The sequence below is a fragment of the Lutzomyia longipalpis genome, chromosome 1, assembly GCF_024334085.1.
Source record: "Lutzomyia longipalpis isolate SR_M1_2022 chromosome 1, ASM2433408v1".
NCBI lineage: Eukaryota > Metazoa > Arthropoda > Insecta > Diptera > Psychodidae > Lutzomyia > Lutzomyia longipalpis.
This window is the reverse complement of record NC_074707.1, coordinates 20,266,613-20,282,976: the sequence shown is the minus strand read 5'-3', so window position 1 is coordinate 20,282,976 and position 16,364 is coordinate 20,266,613. Positions and strand designations below refer to the sequence as shown.

The following is a 16,364-nucleotide window of genomic DNA, read 5'->3' as shown; positions in this document are numbered from 1 at the left end:
GTTCTAGCCTAGGTCTGATGCAGAAGTTCCCTCAATTTTTTAGTCCTGTTTTGCGTCGTTTTTTGCCAGTTCCGGGAATCATGTTTGATTTCTTAGCTTCCTGATCTAGTCCTTCGAACCATTAAAGGCCAGATTATCGTCGAACCCTGCCAGAGGTGCCACAGAGGATTTTCCAGACGATTTTTGTCTTCTATTGAGAATTTGCTTGACAACATTTACCTTTCAGTAGTTTCTTTTTCTTTCGAGATTTTAATGCTCAATCTTTATTATTTCTCTCATAACACCATCCTTATTTTTCCACACAACTTCACTCTTCAATTTCCCATCGAGAAGCTCCTCAAACTGCCTCAATCCACCACCAACTCCAAAATAATATGTCTTTGCAGCGAGAAGAATTTTCCCTCCTTTCTTCAGCTTCTTCATGAAGAGATTAATTAATTTCCTATTATTGGCAGGATTGTAAATTGTCTCAGATGTAAGGATTACATCAAACGTATCATCTGTAGCTTCGGTGTAAGCTTCCCAATCCCCGGAAATGAATTCACATTTATCAATGGAAATTTTCTCTTCCCCTTCGGTATTGAGATGAATGTTGGGGATTGTGAAATTCTCCAAAACATCCTTATTCTGAAAATATTTAACAGAAAAAATTAAATGATTGAATCCTTAAGGATTAAGAAACTTAAGTCCTACATAGTCGTGGAAATGACATTTTGCTGCTCCGAGTTTGAGGGCAATCATCCCTAAAATACCAGCTCCACATCCTAAATCCAGCACATTCTTTCCCTCAAGTTCATCCTTTAAGTTGTCTTGAAGAAAATCCGCTAGATCCTGTGTACATTCCCAGATTTTAAATCCACCTTCGTAGGTTCCCGGAATGAGATCTGAATGTGTCTCTTCCTGCTTATCTAATTCCTCCTCTTCCACTCCCCTGTCCAATATACGAATTTCCATGTCATGAGAAGTGAAAATGGAAAAGGAATTATCATAGTCCTTATGCCCTAAAGAGGGATGTTTAAATGGGATGATCTTCTCAAATCCCAAAACTGATGCCCTTGACTCTTCTGCAGCTTCCTTCTCTTTCACTTTCTCTGAAAGATTTAACATTTTTAAATGAATTTCTATTAATTAAAGTTTCTTGAGCAATTCTTTAGTAAATTACCTTCTTTGCTGACTCCTTCGGGATCTTCTTTAATGTTAAAATTAAATTTAAACATCCTGCACAAATTCTTTGAGTAACAAAACAAAAACAAATAAACTAACCCACGTGCTTCAATCGCTACGTTTCAACATCAATGGAATAAAATGTTTCATTGAAGTATTCGAGGAACGCGCGTTATTTAAAAATTCCCTAACTATACGAACTTTCAACCGTTACAACCTTTCAACCCAAACAAAAAGGTTTCAAAGAATAAATTATCCTTTTAAATTAATTAAAACGAAATTTATAAATTAATTAATATTTTCTTCAATTTCTTGAGACTAAAAGAGAATTATTTAGCACCTTTGGTCAATTCTCAGAGACCTTTTCGAACACATTGGCTTTATAAGTAAAATCTCTTCTTGTAATTATAAAATTAACACCAACTGTGGTCATTTTGGCACTTTTCGGAGAACCATTTGCTCATGAAAAGATTCTGTGGGGTGAGAGAAGAATCATCCAGAACATCATGTTTACCTGTTGGATAGATTCTCAGCATATCTCCACGATTTGTATGCTCCCTGTAGGCTGTATGGAGGATTTCTAGGTCATCCTTTGAGAGGCACCATCGGCAAAATTGACACAGTTCATTGTTACATGTCTCTGTGACTGCATTGCTACATGTCTCACTGGCGCAAACATCAGCATCAATTGCAATGTTCTTCATTGATGACATCATAGCTTCGGCATCAGTATTTCTGTGGAATAACAATCAAGCATTCTGTAAGCTCAGCTCAAGGCTTTTCTTGTTTCAAAAAAAAATTCTTTACCTCGCTTTGAGTGATTCCCTACGGACAACAGAACCAATCCCAACGAGCTTAAGAGCATTGTAGATGACTTGTTCATAGAGTAGTTTATTGGGTTTGAAGTGAGCAGACGAGAGATTTGGACTCATATTGGCTTCCAGGAGAAAAACCCGAAGATTCTCATCGACAATAAAATCAAATCTCATGAGTTCGAAGAAATTCTTGCGAGATTTATAGCGCTGCAGCGTTGACACGAGATGACTCTCCTTCCTTAAAACAATCTCCCGGATTGAGTCGTGAATTTGATCCCAAATGGTACGGGGATCCTTCCCTAAACTCCGCACGTAGGCATCGAGACAATCCTTCATACTAAATCCCATTCTTGTGTGAAATTTCTCAAGTGATTCAATCTCCCACGTTGGCGTATAATCATCCCCAACGACATACTTATCCAAGTTGCTCCTGTCGAAGGGATAGTACTCCACTGGACAGAACCGGAGAAGGTAGTCTCCGTGGTAGACATAAATCCTTAAGGGATCTATTGAAGTAACCACCACATATGCACCAATGTCGAATTTCTTCCCATCAACAAGAAATGGGTTTGTCATGTACTCCTGAATGAAGGTCTCATTGTCATTCACATCAATTTCTGGGATTGTTTTGAGGTAGATATGGCGATGTTTGTTGTTCTTCTGCACGAATTCCTTCTCAGGGAATGCTTTGGCGTACTCCATGAACTTGGTTGCATCTTCTGGTAGACGGAATGCCTTTGGGATGTACTTTGATTCGGTCAGTGCGAGATCAACCTGCAAAAAAAAGTACTTTAAGATCCTCCCTATTTTTTTTAAACAAGGAAATTACCTTATTTGTGAGGAATCCAGAGCCAGGAAAATGATTTACACGCTGATGTTCCTTTAATTGACGCAATTCGGGTAGTTTGAAGAAGGGATAGTCATGTGCCCACATCAAGTCCCAATCTTTACTCTCATTTTGTGCCCTCCTGAATCCCAAGCGTTCCAGCACAGCCTTCACATGCTGCAAATGATCTTCACGTTCACTTCGAGGATTGTAGATGATGTAAGATGGCTCTTGCGGATGTCTGCACACAGCTGGTTGCACAGGTGGCACTTTATTAGCAACCGGAACTTCGTGAGAATCACTCTTCAACAATTGAGAGAGAAAGTCTCGTGGGAGTGCCTGTATGAGGACTGCAATAGCTGCCACGACAACAATAAAGGTAACTTGTCCCACAGAGGTATGAAGATCAAAAATACTACTTCTTGTCTCTTCCTGAGATGCCTGAGGGGCGTTGCTCGGTGGTTGCTTTGATGGTGATTTTCTGTCCTCCTTTGGTCCCATCTCTGAAATTAGTAAGAAAATTAAAATGTCTTGCTCCCAATTTACTTCCAAACTGATCGGTAACTTACCTTTGATACGTTATCACCCGAAAATTGGAGGGAATTAACTTCTGATTCACATTATAAAGATAGACCTTCACGAAGAAATCGAGATTGTTTGCTTCGCATATGAGTTGTGAGAATTGAAGAAGAGAAAGTTTTTGGCTCGTAAATTATTGTAGTAGAGACCATCAGCGTACATAGGGGAACGTGGCCCAATTCCGACCTCCTTCGACCTTTTTTTCAATCCGCTGCTACTTAAAACTGATAAAGCTTTAAATGTAGAAAGTTATGGGAGTAAAAAGTGCATCAAATGGGCTTTAAAATGGTACCAAATTTATGAATATTGCTTTTTATTTTATACAATTTTTTTCTCATTCTGCGCGGACTTTTGGAGGTCAGAATTTGGTCACGTTCCCCTACATATATTATGATGGCTATATCTACCTGTGAGACTGTAAAAGCGCCCCCTGGTAAAGCGGGAAGGAATTACACGAATTAACAGTCATTTTTTTTTCAATTCTGTGCCCAATTTATTCAAGCAAATGTACCGTCATACGGGGCTTATTTATCCTTATGATGAATGTACCAAATTGTAAAGCTTTTAAAGTTGAGCTTTTAAATCTGAAAACTATATAGTTTTTGATATCACGATGTAAATTTTGTATCGCTATTATAACTGAAAGAAATCTTTTGATTAAGAAATAGTTATTTTTGATTAAAATCCGTCGGAAAGTGGTTAATAAAAATAACAAAACAGATAAAATTATTTTCGTTTAATTTTCGTTTTCTAGTGAAATTAGGTAGGAAACTAAATTTTTTAGAGCTTTCTCTTATTTTAGCTGTGATTCTTTCTTCAAAGAAGCACAGCTTCTGTGTACACTCAAAAATGCAAAGTCGTCAGATCGGGCTCAAACTTGGGATGAGCACGAATTATTTTTAGTTAATCTGCTCAACTAATCCTTTTCCAAGTTAAATATCCGATAATATCATCATTATGTTAATAATTTGCTTTTAATCTTTTAGAAGAGATTGCAGCCAACTCCGATATAAAAATCTTTTAAATCGAATTTAATAAAACAATAAAAATATTTAAAAGTATGTATTACTTTAGACTTTTCTAATTATTGAGGTATACAGCAGGGATAAAATATTCAAAAAGAAGAATCAAAGAAAAGCCCAAAATATCCTACAATTTCCGAAAAAATCATTCGTATCATGATATTTTCCGCTTTAAAACTTTTTCTCGAAGAACTTTTCCTCTATTTTTAGGAAAACATGATAATTTGAGCTTTTTCAAAACCTAATTTTGACTTATTTAGTTTCTGCCTCTCCTATCAATATATTTCAGAAGAACACTACCTATATCCACACAATACTTCTCCAAGGATTAAGAATTTATCATTCTTAAAGTTCCATCATAAGAATTTGATTAAAGATTATATTAAAAAAAATCAATAAATTTGGGAATTTAATAAAAATTTTTATCTGGAAAATTATCATCTCTGTTCAGAACAGTGCGTCTCTGCTGTGTCTCTCACGTCCAAATCCAGCTGATTTTGACATGGAGTTTTACTGAAAATCTCTGTGCTTTTGGAGCAGAAAGTTGCGAGAAAGTTGAGAAAATTGAAAAAGTTGTGTGTTGGGAAAAAGGAGCATTGTTGGTGCTACATGTATATTGATTATATAAGTGCTATCTCCAGCAATTTGAAATGATATCGAGGTAATTAACGAGTTTGGTCAGTTAAACACGCAAACGTCCCGGTCTCACGTTTCTTCTCATGGGGGCCGCCAGTCAATCGATAGTGGCATGGCTTCTTCTCCATCGCGAATGGAGTTTTCTTATCTCTCCAGACGTGATTGGAGTCATACTAAAACGTGGGGGAAGGAATATACGAGAGAGATCAATCACAATTAACAATGTGGTCGACCTCTTATGGGTTCCGATTACTTCCCCAAAATCTGCTGAATAATCTCCCATAAAACTTTCCCTCCTAATGTCTCAAAAAAAAAGAAAAGTAAAAGCCTTCTTCTTTGCTCTTTGGTGTAACTGACCTTGTGGCGCGCAGACACCATTTGTATGGAGAGTCAGAAGATTGCGGGTACGGTGGTTAAGAGGAGGAAGTACGCCGTTGTGACGCAAGGCGCGTATTCCATACCATATGGGTACTATAGGTACACCTCTATTCATTCGCGCTGCTGGTACTGGTCAGTCACTCTTCAGCTCTGCACTGATCACGACTTCAATGCCGCTTTATTTGTCCGAATTGTAGCCCCTTTAACAACCGAAAAAAACCTCCCATTAAAGTGAACTTGTTTCTTGTGATTCATCAATCTCGCAATGATGTGCCTTCTTTCCCAATAAATGTAGAAAAAAAAGTGAGAAAGTGTTACGAATTACCCCATCAATCTGATCATTGTATCCTCCCTCGTGCACAGCAGGTTCCACCGGTTTCACATAAAGTGCCTTACCAGACATTTATTCGCCACTGCATCCACGAAGGAAGTTTCTGTGGCACTTCCACTAATCAGCAGCAGGTGTGCTTCCTTACAAAGAGTGCATGGAAATTTCTTTTTTATAAATCTTCTTCACATAAATATTCTATCCACAATTGCAGATTGGCCGTTAATCCCTTCAAAATGGGTTCCATCAATTGCAAAAATTTTTCTTCAACAAAAACCGCCGATGAGGATGTTGGTAATATTTGGCAAAAGAACAAACAAAATCACTAATTCTAACTTTTTGAGATCACTCAAGTATGAAAGACAGCTCATAGTGCGAAATACTCGGTATTTCCCAACTTGTGTGGAATATCAAACAATTTGTCATGAATCATGAATGGGAAACCTTGAAGTTTTTAAACGCGTCTCCCCACCTTAAAAATTTCCAACATGAGCCACTACATTTTTTATTTTATTAGAGTTTACTCGCGGGATCAGTATCTCTTGACCTGCCAATCTGTGTAGTGCGTGGTAATAAAAAAAATTATTATATTTTATTTAATTAACGCCTTAAGTGATTTTTATCCTTTTCAATCTCTCTTTCATAATTATGTGTGCTACTAACTGGGGATGGAGGAGGCGCTCGTTAAAAGCGTGTTCTTCACATGAGGATTCTCGAGGGCGTGCTTGTAGTGTAGTAGAAAATAATGCAAATGGTCGTTATGATATGCAAAATTACCGTAATTTATCCTTTAACCCCCTTTAAACCGCTAACTATCTGAATAATGACTTGGCAAGAAATTTTAGTATATTCTCTGCAAGCAGGAGAAAAGTAACACTCATCCCACTAATTTCCACTCCATCTTGCAATTCATTTTTTAATTTACTTAACACTTCTTTTCTAATCGTATTTTTTTGTTAACCCATTAGATACCTACGTAAAGTTTTTTTGGCTTTTTTTTTAAAATTATTTTCTGATCTAATTCCGCCAAAATTAATTTTTACTAAATGTTTATTTATAAAATTAATTTGATAAAAGGATAATTAGTTTCGAAAGGTATGTGATTTCTCTTTCTGGATATTTTTATTTGCTAAATTCCGGAAGTTGAATTATGAGGGACATAATGTATATAGTTATTAAAAGTTTCAGAAAGGGTTTTTAATTTGCATCAAGTCAATATATGGGATATGCAAAAAGTAGGACAAAATCCTTTCTGGAGCATCTGCTAGAAGCTAAAAAGCTTTATCCCGGAATTGATGATCCGAAAATTAGACTTTGATACTAACTTTAATATCGATTTCTATATTCTGGACAAAACGCTAGAAATATCTTAATTGCTAAAATAATCTTAAAAATAATAAATTGCGAAAAAAATCAGAATTCTAAAAAACTTACTTATTTATACTAATTTAATTTTAGCGCGGTAACTAATGGGTTAATCTCTTAAGTTGCACGAATGACATCAATCGAATTTAAAGAAAATCCCCGCAGGTTTTTCCACACAAGTTTTTTTTGTTTAATTTTTTAAAGGAAATCACGAGTAAATCTGAATTTTTGATAAATATAGTTTTAAACGAGATATGCTTCTTTCGAAAATTTTATTACAGTAAAAAGCTTCAAAATATCTATTTTTACCCCAAGCAATAAAATTATTTAAAAATAAACTCTTCCCTCTTTGCGAATTCTTTCAATATTCTTAAAGAACTCTCCTTAATATCACATTAGCCTTCAAAGTGTTAATTACTTTAAAACATCTACGCATAATAAAAATTCCTAATTCATCTAATTTATAACAATTACAAAACAAATATTCAGCTTTTATCAACACAGAAAAAGGTCAAAGAGAGCAAAATAAAAAGTCCACATTAAGTGATATTAACACAGCAATTTTTGTAGAAGTACAAAATATAATCTAATCATGCCATTCATTGAACCGATCTGTAGATAAAACCGCTTTGATTATGTTGAAAATCATTCAATTCTATTGTTTTATTTACACAAGAGTTTTTACTAACCCTTTTGTGACTCTTGGGTCACTGAGGTCATTAGTAGACCTAAACATAAATCATCATAATTTTATGAATTTAATTCCTTTCGTCTTTGCATTTAACCATCTAGTTAGAAATGTTAACGTTCCCCTTCAACGTCCCAAATGTTGCTGAATGATTGATGCCCCCTTATCGATTTTCATTCTTTGCAATTAATATTTAACCATGTTTTGTGTTTTAAAAATTATTTTTAGAGACACACGCGTTGCTTTTGTCAGCTCACAGTATATTTATTTTACATAATCTGGTGATTTTATCTCAAAAATTGCTCAAGAAGTTAATCTCACATTGTTTGGTGGATGACTAAACATTTTTTCAGCTGTTTCATTCTCAGCTTTTTTTTTTGTTGATAAAAAGTTAAGAATTTTTGTGCTTTTGTAAGGAATTTAGGAAGTTTATTTTTGTGGGAAATTTAGTGTCCTGAAGAAGGTTTCCTTAGGATCGATGTGTTTTAAAGCTCTTAAAGCTCGTTGATTGTACGTCTTAAAAGCTTTACTTGATCTAGCTTTGTATCACTTGTAGGTCATTAATAAATTCCTTTCATACCATGACATTGTAGCACTCCAAATTGTCTTTTTTTTTCATTCTTAAATTGCAACACGATTTCGCTACGAAATTTCACGTGATTTAGTTTATAATTAGACGGTTTGTTAGACACGCGTTTCATTTTGTAAATAAAAATAGTTCTCTGTTTGATTTTTTTCTGCTTCCCAATGTGAGTGTCTAATGTATGTAATATATAAAAATATTATTAAAAAAAATAAGCTTGATCTGCTGAATGACAAGTAAATGTAGGTAGTTTATGTATATAAAGCGATGGTCGCAAGGAAGAAAAAATCCATCATGCATTACGGAAAACATGCTGAGAATTTGCAATGTATGTAGTTCTAATGTACACTAGCTGTATGTACATTGTAGGTATTTTAAAAGGAGAATGGAAGTATTTTGCAAAAGGAAAGAATGGGGCGCAGATAACATGACCAATGGTATAATATTGTCCGTGAATTGTTGGCATTGGACACACAGCTGGGGAGTACACATACCCATAGTAAAATAGAGTGTCGGACGTTCGGCATAATGAGGTCAATCTAATCTCCTCTGTGTATTTCAACTTTCGTGTCTTGAATTGGTTTTCCTCTCCTCTATTCTTCTTTTCTTTCTCTTACAACTTTTTTTTTAAATACCCTCCCCTTACGATTTGTCGACTTAAAAGGAAGTTCCACCGTGAGCGGAAGAGTGAAAAGGTCACACACGCGGTTCTGGAATAATCTAATCACTCAACAAACTCCGCGATGACCACATATGGTATTTTCTTTCACAACCCCTCAACTTTTCTTCTCAATCATGGAATGACTTTTAGTTCTTTTTCTCTTCCTTCAATGGGGGTGACAAAAAAATTGCATATGAAAGTGTATTTAATGCTGCAATCATTTAATTCAAATATTTTCGTAAAATGAACAAGAGTTGTGTGGCTTACTGAAGGTGTATCATGCTATTTAGAAATCTTTGAGAGAGAAAAGGTTAAGGAAGGATTTACGAATGTTTAAAGAAGGCCAAAAAGAAAGTTAGGAAAATTTAAGCCAAGAAGTTGCAGGTGGGATTCGAACCTGTACATTCGAATAAAGCAAGCCTGAGGCTTGTAACTAGAACCTCTCGGCTATGAAGATCCTAAGAACTAAAGATAGTGTTCTTGAAAAGATTAGGAAATGACTAAAAAATAGCCTAAATAATTAAGAAACAAAAAATCTTAAAAAAAGGGTACAAGAACTTTAACAACGACCAATTTTAAAATAGCTTTCTCTGCCTTTTCCTAAATTAAAACTCACTTCAAACTACAATACCATGTGGCTTCCGGAAGAGCCACTCATGTATAGGGGGCAAGTTTAGAGCCTAAATATAGCGTCAAAATTGCCACTAAAAGTCTCCTCACTTTTGCTATTTCTTTCAGATTCACCCGCCGAACCTAAATCAAAACCATCGAGTGCATCATCGAGTATGGATCGTGACCTAGGTGTTGACTATGTTGAGGGCATTGTATGTGCCGAGGGGGATATTGGGGAGAATGAAATGAAACAATTTGACCTCACGGACGCCGGGAAGGTGCTCCTTGTGCGACAAAATGGCAAACTATCGGCTCTAGGGACAAAATGTACCCACTACGGAGCTCCCCTCTCGAGTGGGGCACTCAGCAATGGACGCGTACGTTGCCAGTGGCATGGGGCGTGCTTCAATCTCACCACTGGAGACATTGAGGACTTTCCAGGGCTGGATTCCCTGCCGTGCTACCAAGTTAGCGTGGAAGCGGGTCAGGTGAAAGTTCGTGCAAAACGTACGGAACTTGAGACAAATAAGCGGGTAAAAGATATGGCAAAACGTGATCCTAGCAATGTAAGAACATTCGTAATTGTCGGTGGGGGCCCTTCAGGGGTCACATGCGCACAGACATTGCGTGAAGAAGGCTTCACGGGGAGAATTGTGCTCATCTGCAAGGAAAACGTCCTCCCGTATGATCGTATTAAGGTGAATAAAGCAATGGATTCCAAATTGGAAGCAATAACACTGCGTAAGCAAGAATTCTACGATGCAAATGACATTGAAGTTATGCTAGATGTTGAGGCAACTAAGCTAGATACAAAGGATCAGACGGTTTCATGCAATAATGGCTATATAATTAAATACGACAAGATCTACATTGCTACGGGATCTAAGGCTAGGAAGCACAACTGCCCAGGGAATGATCTACCTAATGTTATTACTATGAGGGACTACGCAGATGCCCAATACGTTGTTTCGCAGATGACGGAGAAGATGCACGTCGTGGTTCTGGGAGTGAGTTTTATTGGACTCGAAGCAGCTGCATACCTTGCTGGAAAGGTGGCCAGAGTGACGGTGGTGGGGCGGGGAGCGGTGCCCCTTGAACCTGTATTTGGTCGTGAAGTTGGTGGAAGAATAATGCAAATGTTCCGGGATAAGGGGGTACAATTCGTCATGAATAGTGGGATTGATCGATGCTTGGAGGAAAATGGAAAACTCTGTGCTGTTCAACTAGCTGATGGACAGATAATTCGTGCGGATCTTTGCATAATGGGCGTCGGATCAACACTCTACACGGATTTCTTGAAAACTTCCGGCGTTGAGGTGAATCCAGATGGATCAATTGACACAGATCTCTACTTGGAAGCTAATGCGCAGAATGTTTATGTTGGTGGTGACATTGCCAATGCACCGGTGCATTCTATTGGCCTCGATCGTGCCACAATTGGTCACTATGGGCTAGCACAGTACCACGGACGCATTGCTGCATTGAATATGTCGGGGAAGAGGACACAACTACGTGCTGTACCCTACTTCTGGACAGTTCTCTTTGGCAAATCCTTCCGGTATGCTGGCTATGGGAAAGCCCATGAAATTCGTGTTGTTGGCAGCCTGCAGGATCTCAAATTCGTGGCATTCCACTTTGATGAATCCGGCAAAGTTATTGGGATGTGTTCATGCAACAGAGATCCAATTGTTTCGCAATTTGCTGAACTACAAATGCAAGGTAAAACCCTCCGAAAAGAAGATCTCGAAACTGAACCCTTTGCATGGACATCCACAATAATCTCATGTCAGAAAATGTAAAAAATAAATAAACAAACAAAAACCCCGCAGGAATTGTAAATAAAACAAAAATCTACTGCTGTTTCCTCCGTTCCTCCGAAGAGTCATCAAACAGTATTTTTAGCAACTTATTTAAGTTGATGTTAAACAAAAAAATAAATAAATTATTGCAAGTTGTTCATGTGTTTTCGCATCAACACTTCTTTTATTACAATAAAGTATTTATATATAAAAAAAAACACAGAGTGGGGGGAAATGAACGATAAATGGTCATACCCCCCCAGCCCATTGTGCCATCGTGTTCTTCTTCTACTAAATTATGAATTTTCTTATCTTCTAATTCTCTCTCTCTCTCTAAACAAATCTTCATGATTAGTCTTGTCAAGAAGTTCTTGAGAAAAATAAAGTGATTCACCCATCCATGAAATTAAAAGCAAAAAAAAAGAGAAAATAGACCAAAAATTAACTTATTTCTTCGAAAAAAAACTTCCCCAAATTAAATTTCAATTAGTTGGTATACCACAATCGTGGCATACCAAGTATTGTAATCGTCGGAAAAACCGACCCCCTCAGATCGGGCTCAAACTTGGTATGAGCACGTTTTAGACTTCCCACATTACGAAAATGGTGGTGGAAAATTTTTGATCCGGCCGGCCTGCCGGTTATCCTGCCGGTTATCCTGCCGGTTATCCTGCCGGTGGTCGTCATTTTGCCTTATATCTCGAGAACGGTAACAGATAGAGACTTCGGGTTTGAAGTTTTCTATAGAAATGTGGGTGTAAAATTTCATTTTTTCGCATTTTCAAAATCCAAGATGGCCGCCGTCCGCCATTTTGAAATACCATCAACCAGTTCCCTTATAGCTAGAGGTCTGAAATTTTAGTATATTGTAGTGCTCAGTGAGACGTTTTCATAAACAATTCATACTTAAAAATCGGTCGAGCGGTTTAGCAAATATGGCGGCCTAAAGCAAAAAGTGTTTTTTCGATATAACTCGAGAACGGCTTGACCGATTTTGACCATCTTGGTATCAAATGAAAGGTATTGAGAAGCCCTACAACTGTCTAGAACATTTCAAGTTTCAAAAACATCCGCAAGAGGCGCTAAAAACAAAAACAAAAATTGCCTAACTTTAAGGGGCTATATCTCCCAACATCTGTTATCGTTTTCCTTTAAATTTTGATATGTTATAGCCTGACTTAATATCTTTCATCAGTCCAAAAATGAAGAAATTCTATGTCACCGTTTAGAAGATATAGCCATTTGAAAAATTCTTGAATTTGAAAAGTTCTAAGAGTCATATCTCTTGAACGGATTGTCCGATTTTGCTCAATTTGGTATCAAATTAAAGGTTTTGCAATTCTCAACAACTTTCTGGAATATCAGAAACCTCTAAAACCATTCCTTGAGGACAAAAAGTCCAAAAAACTGTTTTGGTAGAACAAAAATCCGCAATTTTGTGTTCTGGAGGTGACCTTGAAATGTATCGAAATATATGTCAGATTATAGCTTATTTCAATACCTTTCCAAAACTAGTCAAGAAATTTCTGTATGTGCAATAGAACTTGAGATATAACCATTTTTGTCTTTCGAATTGATGAATTTCATAAAAAAAATCAACTTTGCCTACTAATACTACTTAAAAATTAAATTACAACGCATAGACTGACCCATCCGCGTTGTGGTATACCAACTCTAATAACTGGACGCGTTATGATTGACTTTCTAATTATTTTTGTTCCTTAACTTACCTATTTAACCTCTAGAATTTAAGGGATTTTGCAAAAAGAGCAGCAACAGCTTGTTTCCGATCACCTCTGAATTGTCTCAATTCAGCAATCACCTTTTCACGCGGGAATCCCATCCTGGCTACCTCCTCAACGTCCTTCTCTGTAAAATTGTCAGTCGGCAGAACACTTGTGGCAGGATTTGGGCTAGATGTCGATGATATTGATGTTGCAGAACTCGTAGACGCTAAAAAGAACAATCAATCATTAGAGAAAATCATTAAAAAAATCAAAATAAATCAAAGGAACTTACGCATATTTTGTCTACTCCTCTCGAGAGCTTCCTGAATTGCCTTCTCCTCGGCCAATTTTGCCGATTCTGCCACAGCTTTGGACTCATCTTCAGGTCCCCCGGAGAGTCGGGCGCAATCGGGTAAGTCACTTTCAGACAGGAAAGCCGTCTCAGTGCCCGTTGTACCGATTCGGAGGACATTCCGTTGCAAATCAATGTTGCACTGATGCCTCTTGAGCATATCCAATCCCAAAAGCATATCCATGGGTTGCTCCTCCAGTACGGAGAAGCTCGTAATGAGGAAATCCTTCTCAATTTGCAACTGCACCATGTGAATGCGACCAATAATCTTCTGCACACCCACACCCTTGGCAATGCCAGACCATCGGGTATCCACGAGGCGCATAATGTTGCACCTCTCGGCACATCCGGCACTCATAATCGTTGTCTGTGCCCCGGAATCAATGAAAGCCTTCACGGGAACCCCATTGACGCGACAATTGATGTACAGCATCACCACAGTACCAAATGTCTCCGGGTTGTATTCCATTGCAGCCTCCATGTTCGCCTCAATGTTCTTCTGACGAATCTCCTCGGCAATGAGACGCTGTGCCTCATGGTCAAAGGGATCAGCTTGGAGCATTTTATAGCGTTGCTGGACACGTTCCGCACGTGCCTGAATTTGTTCCTGTAGCACCTTTGCGAACGTCTCAAGATTCCCCGATGTGAGGGCGTCAGCGAGCCGGGGATTATTCTGCTTCAGCAGTGCCAACGTGTCGGGATTATTGAGAAACATATCCCGCACAACTTTGGGGTCATCTTCAGGTGCTACGGTCAGTGGCCCACGCTGACTCATTGAGGATGAGGCCACACCTCCGCCTGGCACTTGGATTGAGCTGAAATCCAACTGTGGCAAACCTGCGTGGGAGCATTGTCTGGGTTAAAAATAAAATCCCCCAACTGCGGTGCATCGGGATTGCGCGCAATTCACACCACACAGATTCGCCGCATCATTCAGCGCTCCCTAACCTCACTTCCCGGTAAATAGTACACATAATAACAAAGAAAAGGAGAAGAAAAACAAATCTCACCTCCACCCTGTTGAGGCTGAAATCCTCCCATTTGACCAGTTGTGAGATGTTGCAGCACAACGGCGTCTCCATCAGCAACTCCGTGATCTTTTAGGGATTTCTTATCATCCACTAGTGGACGCCCATTGAAGACAATCACAATCTCAGCAGCTGGAAAGCCCGATTCCACCTCACAGAAGGCCTTAAAGTTCTCCAGCTCCAGATCTTCCGATACATCCAGGACGAAGATGAAATCCGTCAGTGTTGTCACAGTTATCTTCATTATCTTCTTTTCAACCCACACACACTTCTCAAAAGAAAAAGAAACTATAATTTGTAATTGTACGAAGACGGGATGTGTTCTTGGTGCCTATTCAATTGAAAATTGATCACAATGGAACGGAAATTCATAGAAAAGTGGAAAAATGGGAAATCGCAGTGTTTTGAAAGCAATGTTTACCCTTCGACCAATACTTCCACACTTCCACTTTTTTCCGCAGAAACCGGCGCAACACTCAGCAAAAATTCTCGCTCACTTGTTTTTGGTCGAAAATCTTTAGACATTTTTTTCATTTAAATTTTTCCGTTACTGTGATCAAGTTCAACAAAAGATTATTCAAAAGAAAATTAGAATTTGAGGCTTTTTCTGTAAGAACAGAGAGAAAATTAGTTGATTAGGTTGAATAAAATGCTCCTTAATTAATTTTTACTTTTTTGGGACGTTAAAAATCTGAAGATAATCTTTTTCAATGGCATCCTTGGCGTCCTTTTAAAGACTTAACTTTCATTCACGAGAATGAGAAAATAAAGTAGGTAACAAATTAGAAATTAAAAAAAAAAAAACATTTAAAAATTTAAATTATATTACAGAGAAGCAAAACTCCTTCGCTCAATCACAGAGATAAGAAAAGTGAAATGATTTCTTTTCAATTTTTTTAACACCACAACGACACCACACGGTTAAATAATTTTGATGAAGTATTTTGATAATTAAATCACTAAATCGAGAAAATGTTGACTCGTCAGGTGTAAAGTAAATACCAAATGATCAAAGAAAAAGTGAAATGATATAGAATTAATTCAGTAGAGCGAAAAAGCGAAGATTTGCTGCGGAGCAAAAAAAAAGTAAGAAAGCCTCCCAACAAAATCCAATGAGTGGGATTCATCGCCTTTCCCCGTGATTTTGGGGCTCGAGAATGAATATGGCAAATATGCGCTACAAATTACGCAAGCCAACCATTAAAAAGTAACAATTAAAGTCGTTTTTTTGCTGTGCAATAGAGCTAGCAATGCAATGGTAAGAGGAGCTTATGAGGCACATAATGGCTGTCACTCTTCATTCACGCAAAACGCAACATAATCCGAAAAGGAATGCAACCGGAAAGTCCCAGAGATAGTCTCCGCATATACCACACACACACGCGGTAATGTAGGAAGGAATGTAATAGCTAATTGTACATTTTATCGAACATTTACCTGACTTATTCACACCACAATCGTCAATCGGAAGCCTCGGAAGTAACATATCGGAGCCACTCCTTCCCGCCCACGCCATTGATGAATTCAATTATAAATTCAATCAATTCAATGTTACTCATGGGGGGTAGCTTCTTTCGTGCCGTGCTTACTCACAAAAAATCTATATACCTACCTATATAACAGAAATGAATTAAAAATGAATTTGCAATTAAATCTTCCGCAAAATATTACTTGTGGTGTTGTCACAAAATCGCATTTTTTATTGAAAAAAAAAAGAGTTTATTTCTTTTACGAACTTTTTATTGGTCTTTGATCGTCGTTTTTTTGCCTTATTATTTAGTATTTTATTCAACTCGAACTC

The 16,364-nt window shown here is 37.6% G+C and overlaps 4 protein-coding genes across 10 annotated transcripts; 1 reads left to right on the top strand and 3 right to left on the bottom strand.

Moving 5' to 3' along the window:
- Positions 1–225: 225 nt before the first annotated feature.
- On the bottom strand, positions 226–1,244 carry LOC129796866 (histidine protein methyltransferase 1 homolog). The gene is made up of 3 exons (XM_055838988.1): positions 1,163–1,244; positions 694–1,091; positions 226–627 (listed from the first exon to the last, which is right to left on the bottom strand). The coding sequence occupies exons 1-3, from the start codon at positions 1,215–1,217 to the stop codon at positions 250–252; spliced, it is 831 nt and encodes a 276-aa protein (XP_055694963.1). The 5' UTR covers positions 1,218–1,244; the 3' UTR covers positions 226–249.
- A 282-nt stretch (positions 1,245–1,526) lies between these two features.
- Positions 1,527–5,784, bottom strand: LOC129796803 (probable tubulin polyglutamylase ttll-15). Of its 4 annotated transcripts, XM_055838894.1 has the most exons (6): positions 5,400–5,784; positions 3,792–3,814; positions 3,375–3,465; positions 2,809–3,308; positions 1,972–2,753; positions 1,527–1,899 (listed from the first exon to the last, which is right to left on the bottom strand). In XM_055838894.1, exons 4-6 carry the CDS (start codon positions 3,304–3,306, stop codon positions 1,578–1,580), a joined length of 1,602 nt encoding a protein of 533 aa, XP_055694869.1. In that variant the 5' UTR covers positions 3,307–3,308; positions 3,375–3,465; positions 3,792–3,814; positions 5,400–5,784; the 3' UTR covers positions 1,527–1,577. The 4 variants fall into 4 exon arrangements, with proteins under 4 accessions (XP_055694869.1, XP_055694867.1, XP_055694868.1 ...); XM_055838892.1 differs by having other exon boundaries at positions 3,375–3,814; XM_055838893.1 differs by lacking the exon at positions 5,400–5,784 and having other exon boundaries at positions 3,792–4,267.
- Positions 4,874–11,632, top strand: LOC129796786 (apoptosis-inducing factor 3-like). Of its 3 annotated transcripts, none has more exons than XM_055838867.1 (4): positions 4,874–5,067; positions 5,787–5,882; positions 5,963–6,042; positions 9,784–11,632. In XM_055838867.1, the coding sequence occupies exons 1-4, from the start codon at positions 5,057–5,059 to the stop codon at positions 11,454–11,456; spliced, it is 1,860 nt and encodes a 619-aa protein (XP_055694842.1). In that variant the 5' UTR covers positions 4,874–5,056; the 3' UTR covers positions 11,457–11,632. The 3 variants fall into 3 exon arrangements, with proteins under 3 accessions (XP_055694842.1, XP_055694841.1, XP_055694843.1); XM_055838866.1 differs by having other exon boundaries at positions 5,784–5,882; XM_055838868.1 differs by lacking the exons at positions 5,787–5,882; positions 5,963–6,042.
- On the bottom strand, positions 11,600–16,153 carry LOC129796812 (protein DDI1 homolog 2). 2 transcript variants are annotated; one of them, XM_055838904.1, is made up of 4 exons: positions 14,546–16,153; positions 13,476–14,372; positions 13,187–13,409; positions 11,600–11,826 (listed from the first exon to the last, which is right to left on the bottom strand). In XM_055838904.1, the coding sequence occupies exons 1-3, from the start codon at positions 14,805–14,807 to the stop codon at positions 13,198–13,200; spliced, it is 1,371 nt and encodes a 456-aa protein (XP_055694879.1). In that variant the 5' UTR covers positions 14,808–16,153; the 3' UTR covers positions 11,600–11,826; positions 13,187–13,197. The 2 variants fall into 2 exon arrangements, with proteins under 2 accessions (XP_055694879.1, XP_055694880.1); XM_055838905.1 differs by having other exon boundaries at positions 11,600–11,944; positions 13,160–13,409; positions 14,546–15,019.
- Positions 16,154–16,364: the final 211 nt, after the last annotated feature.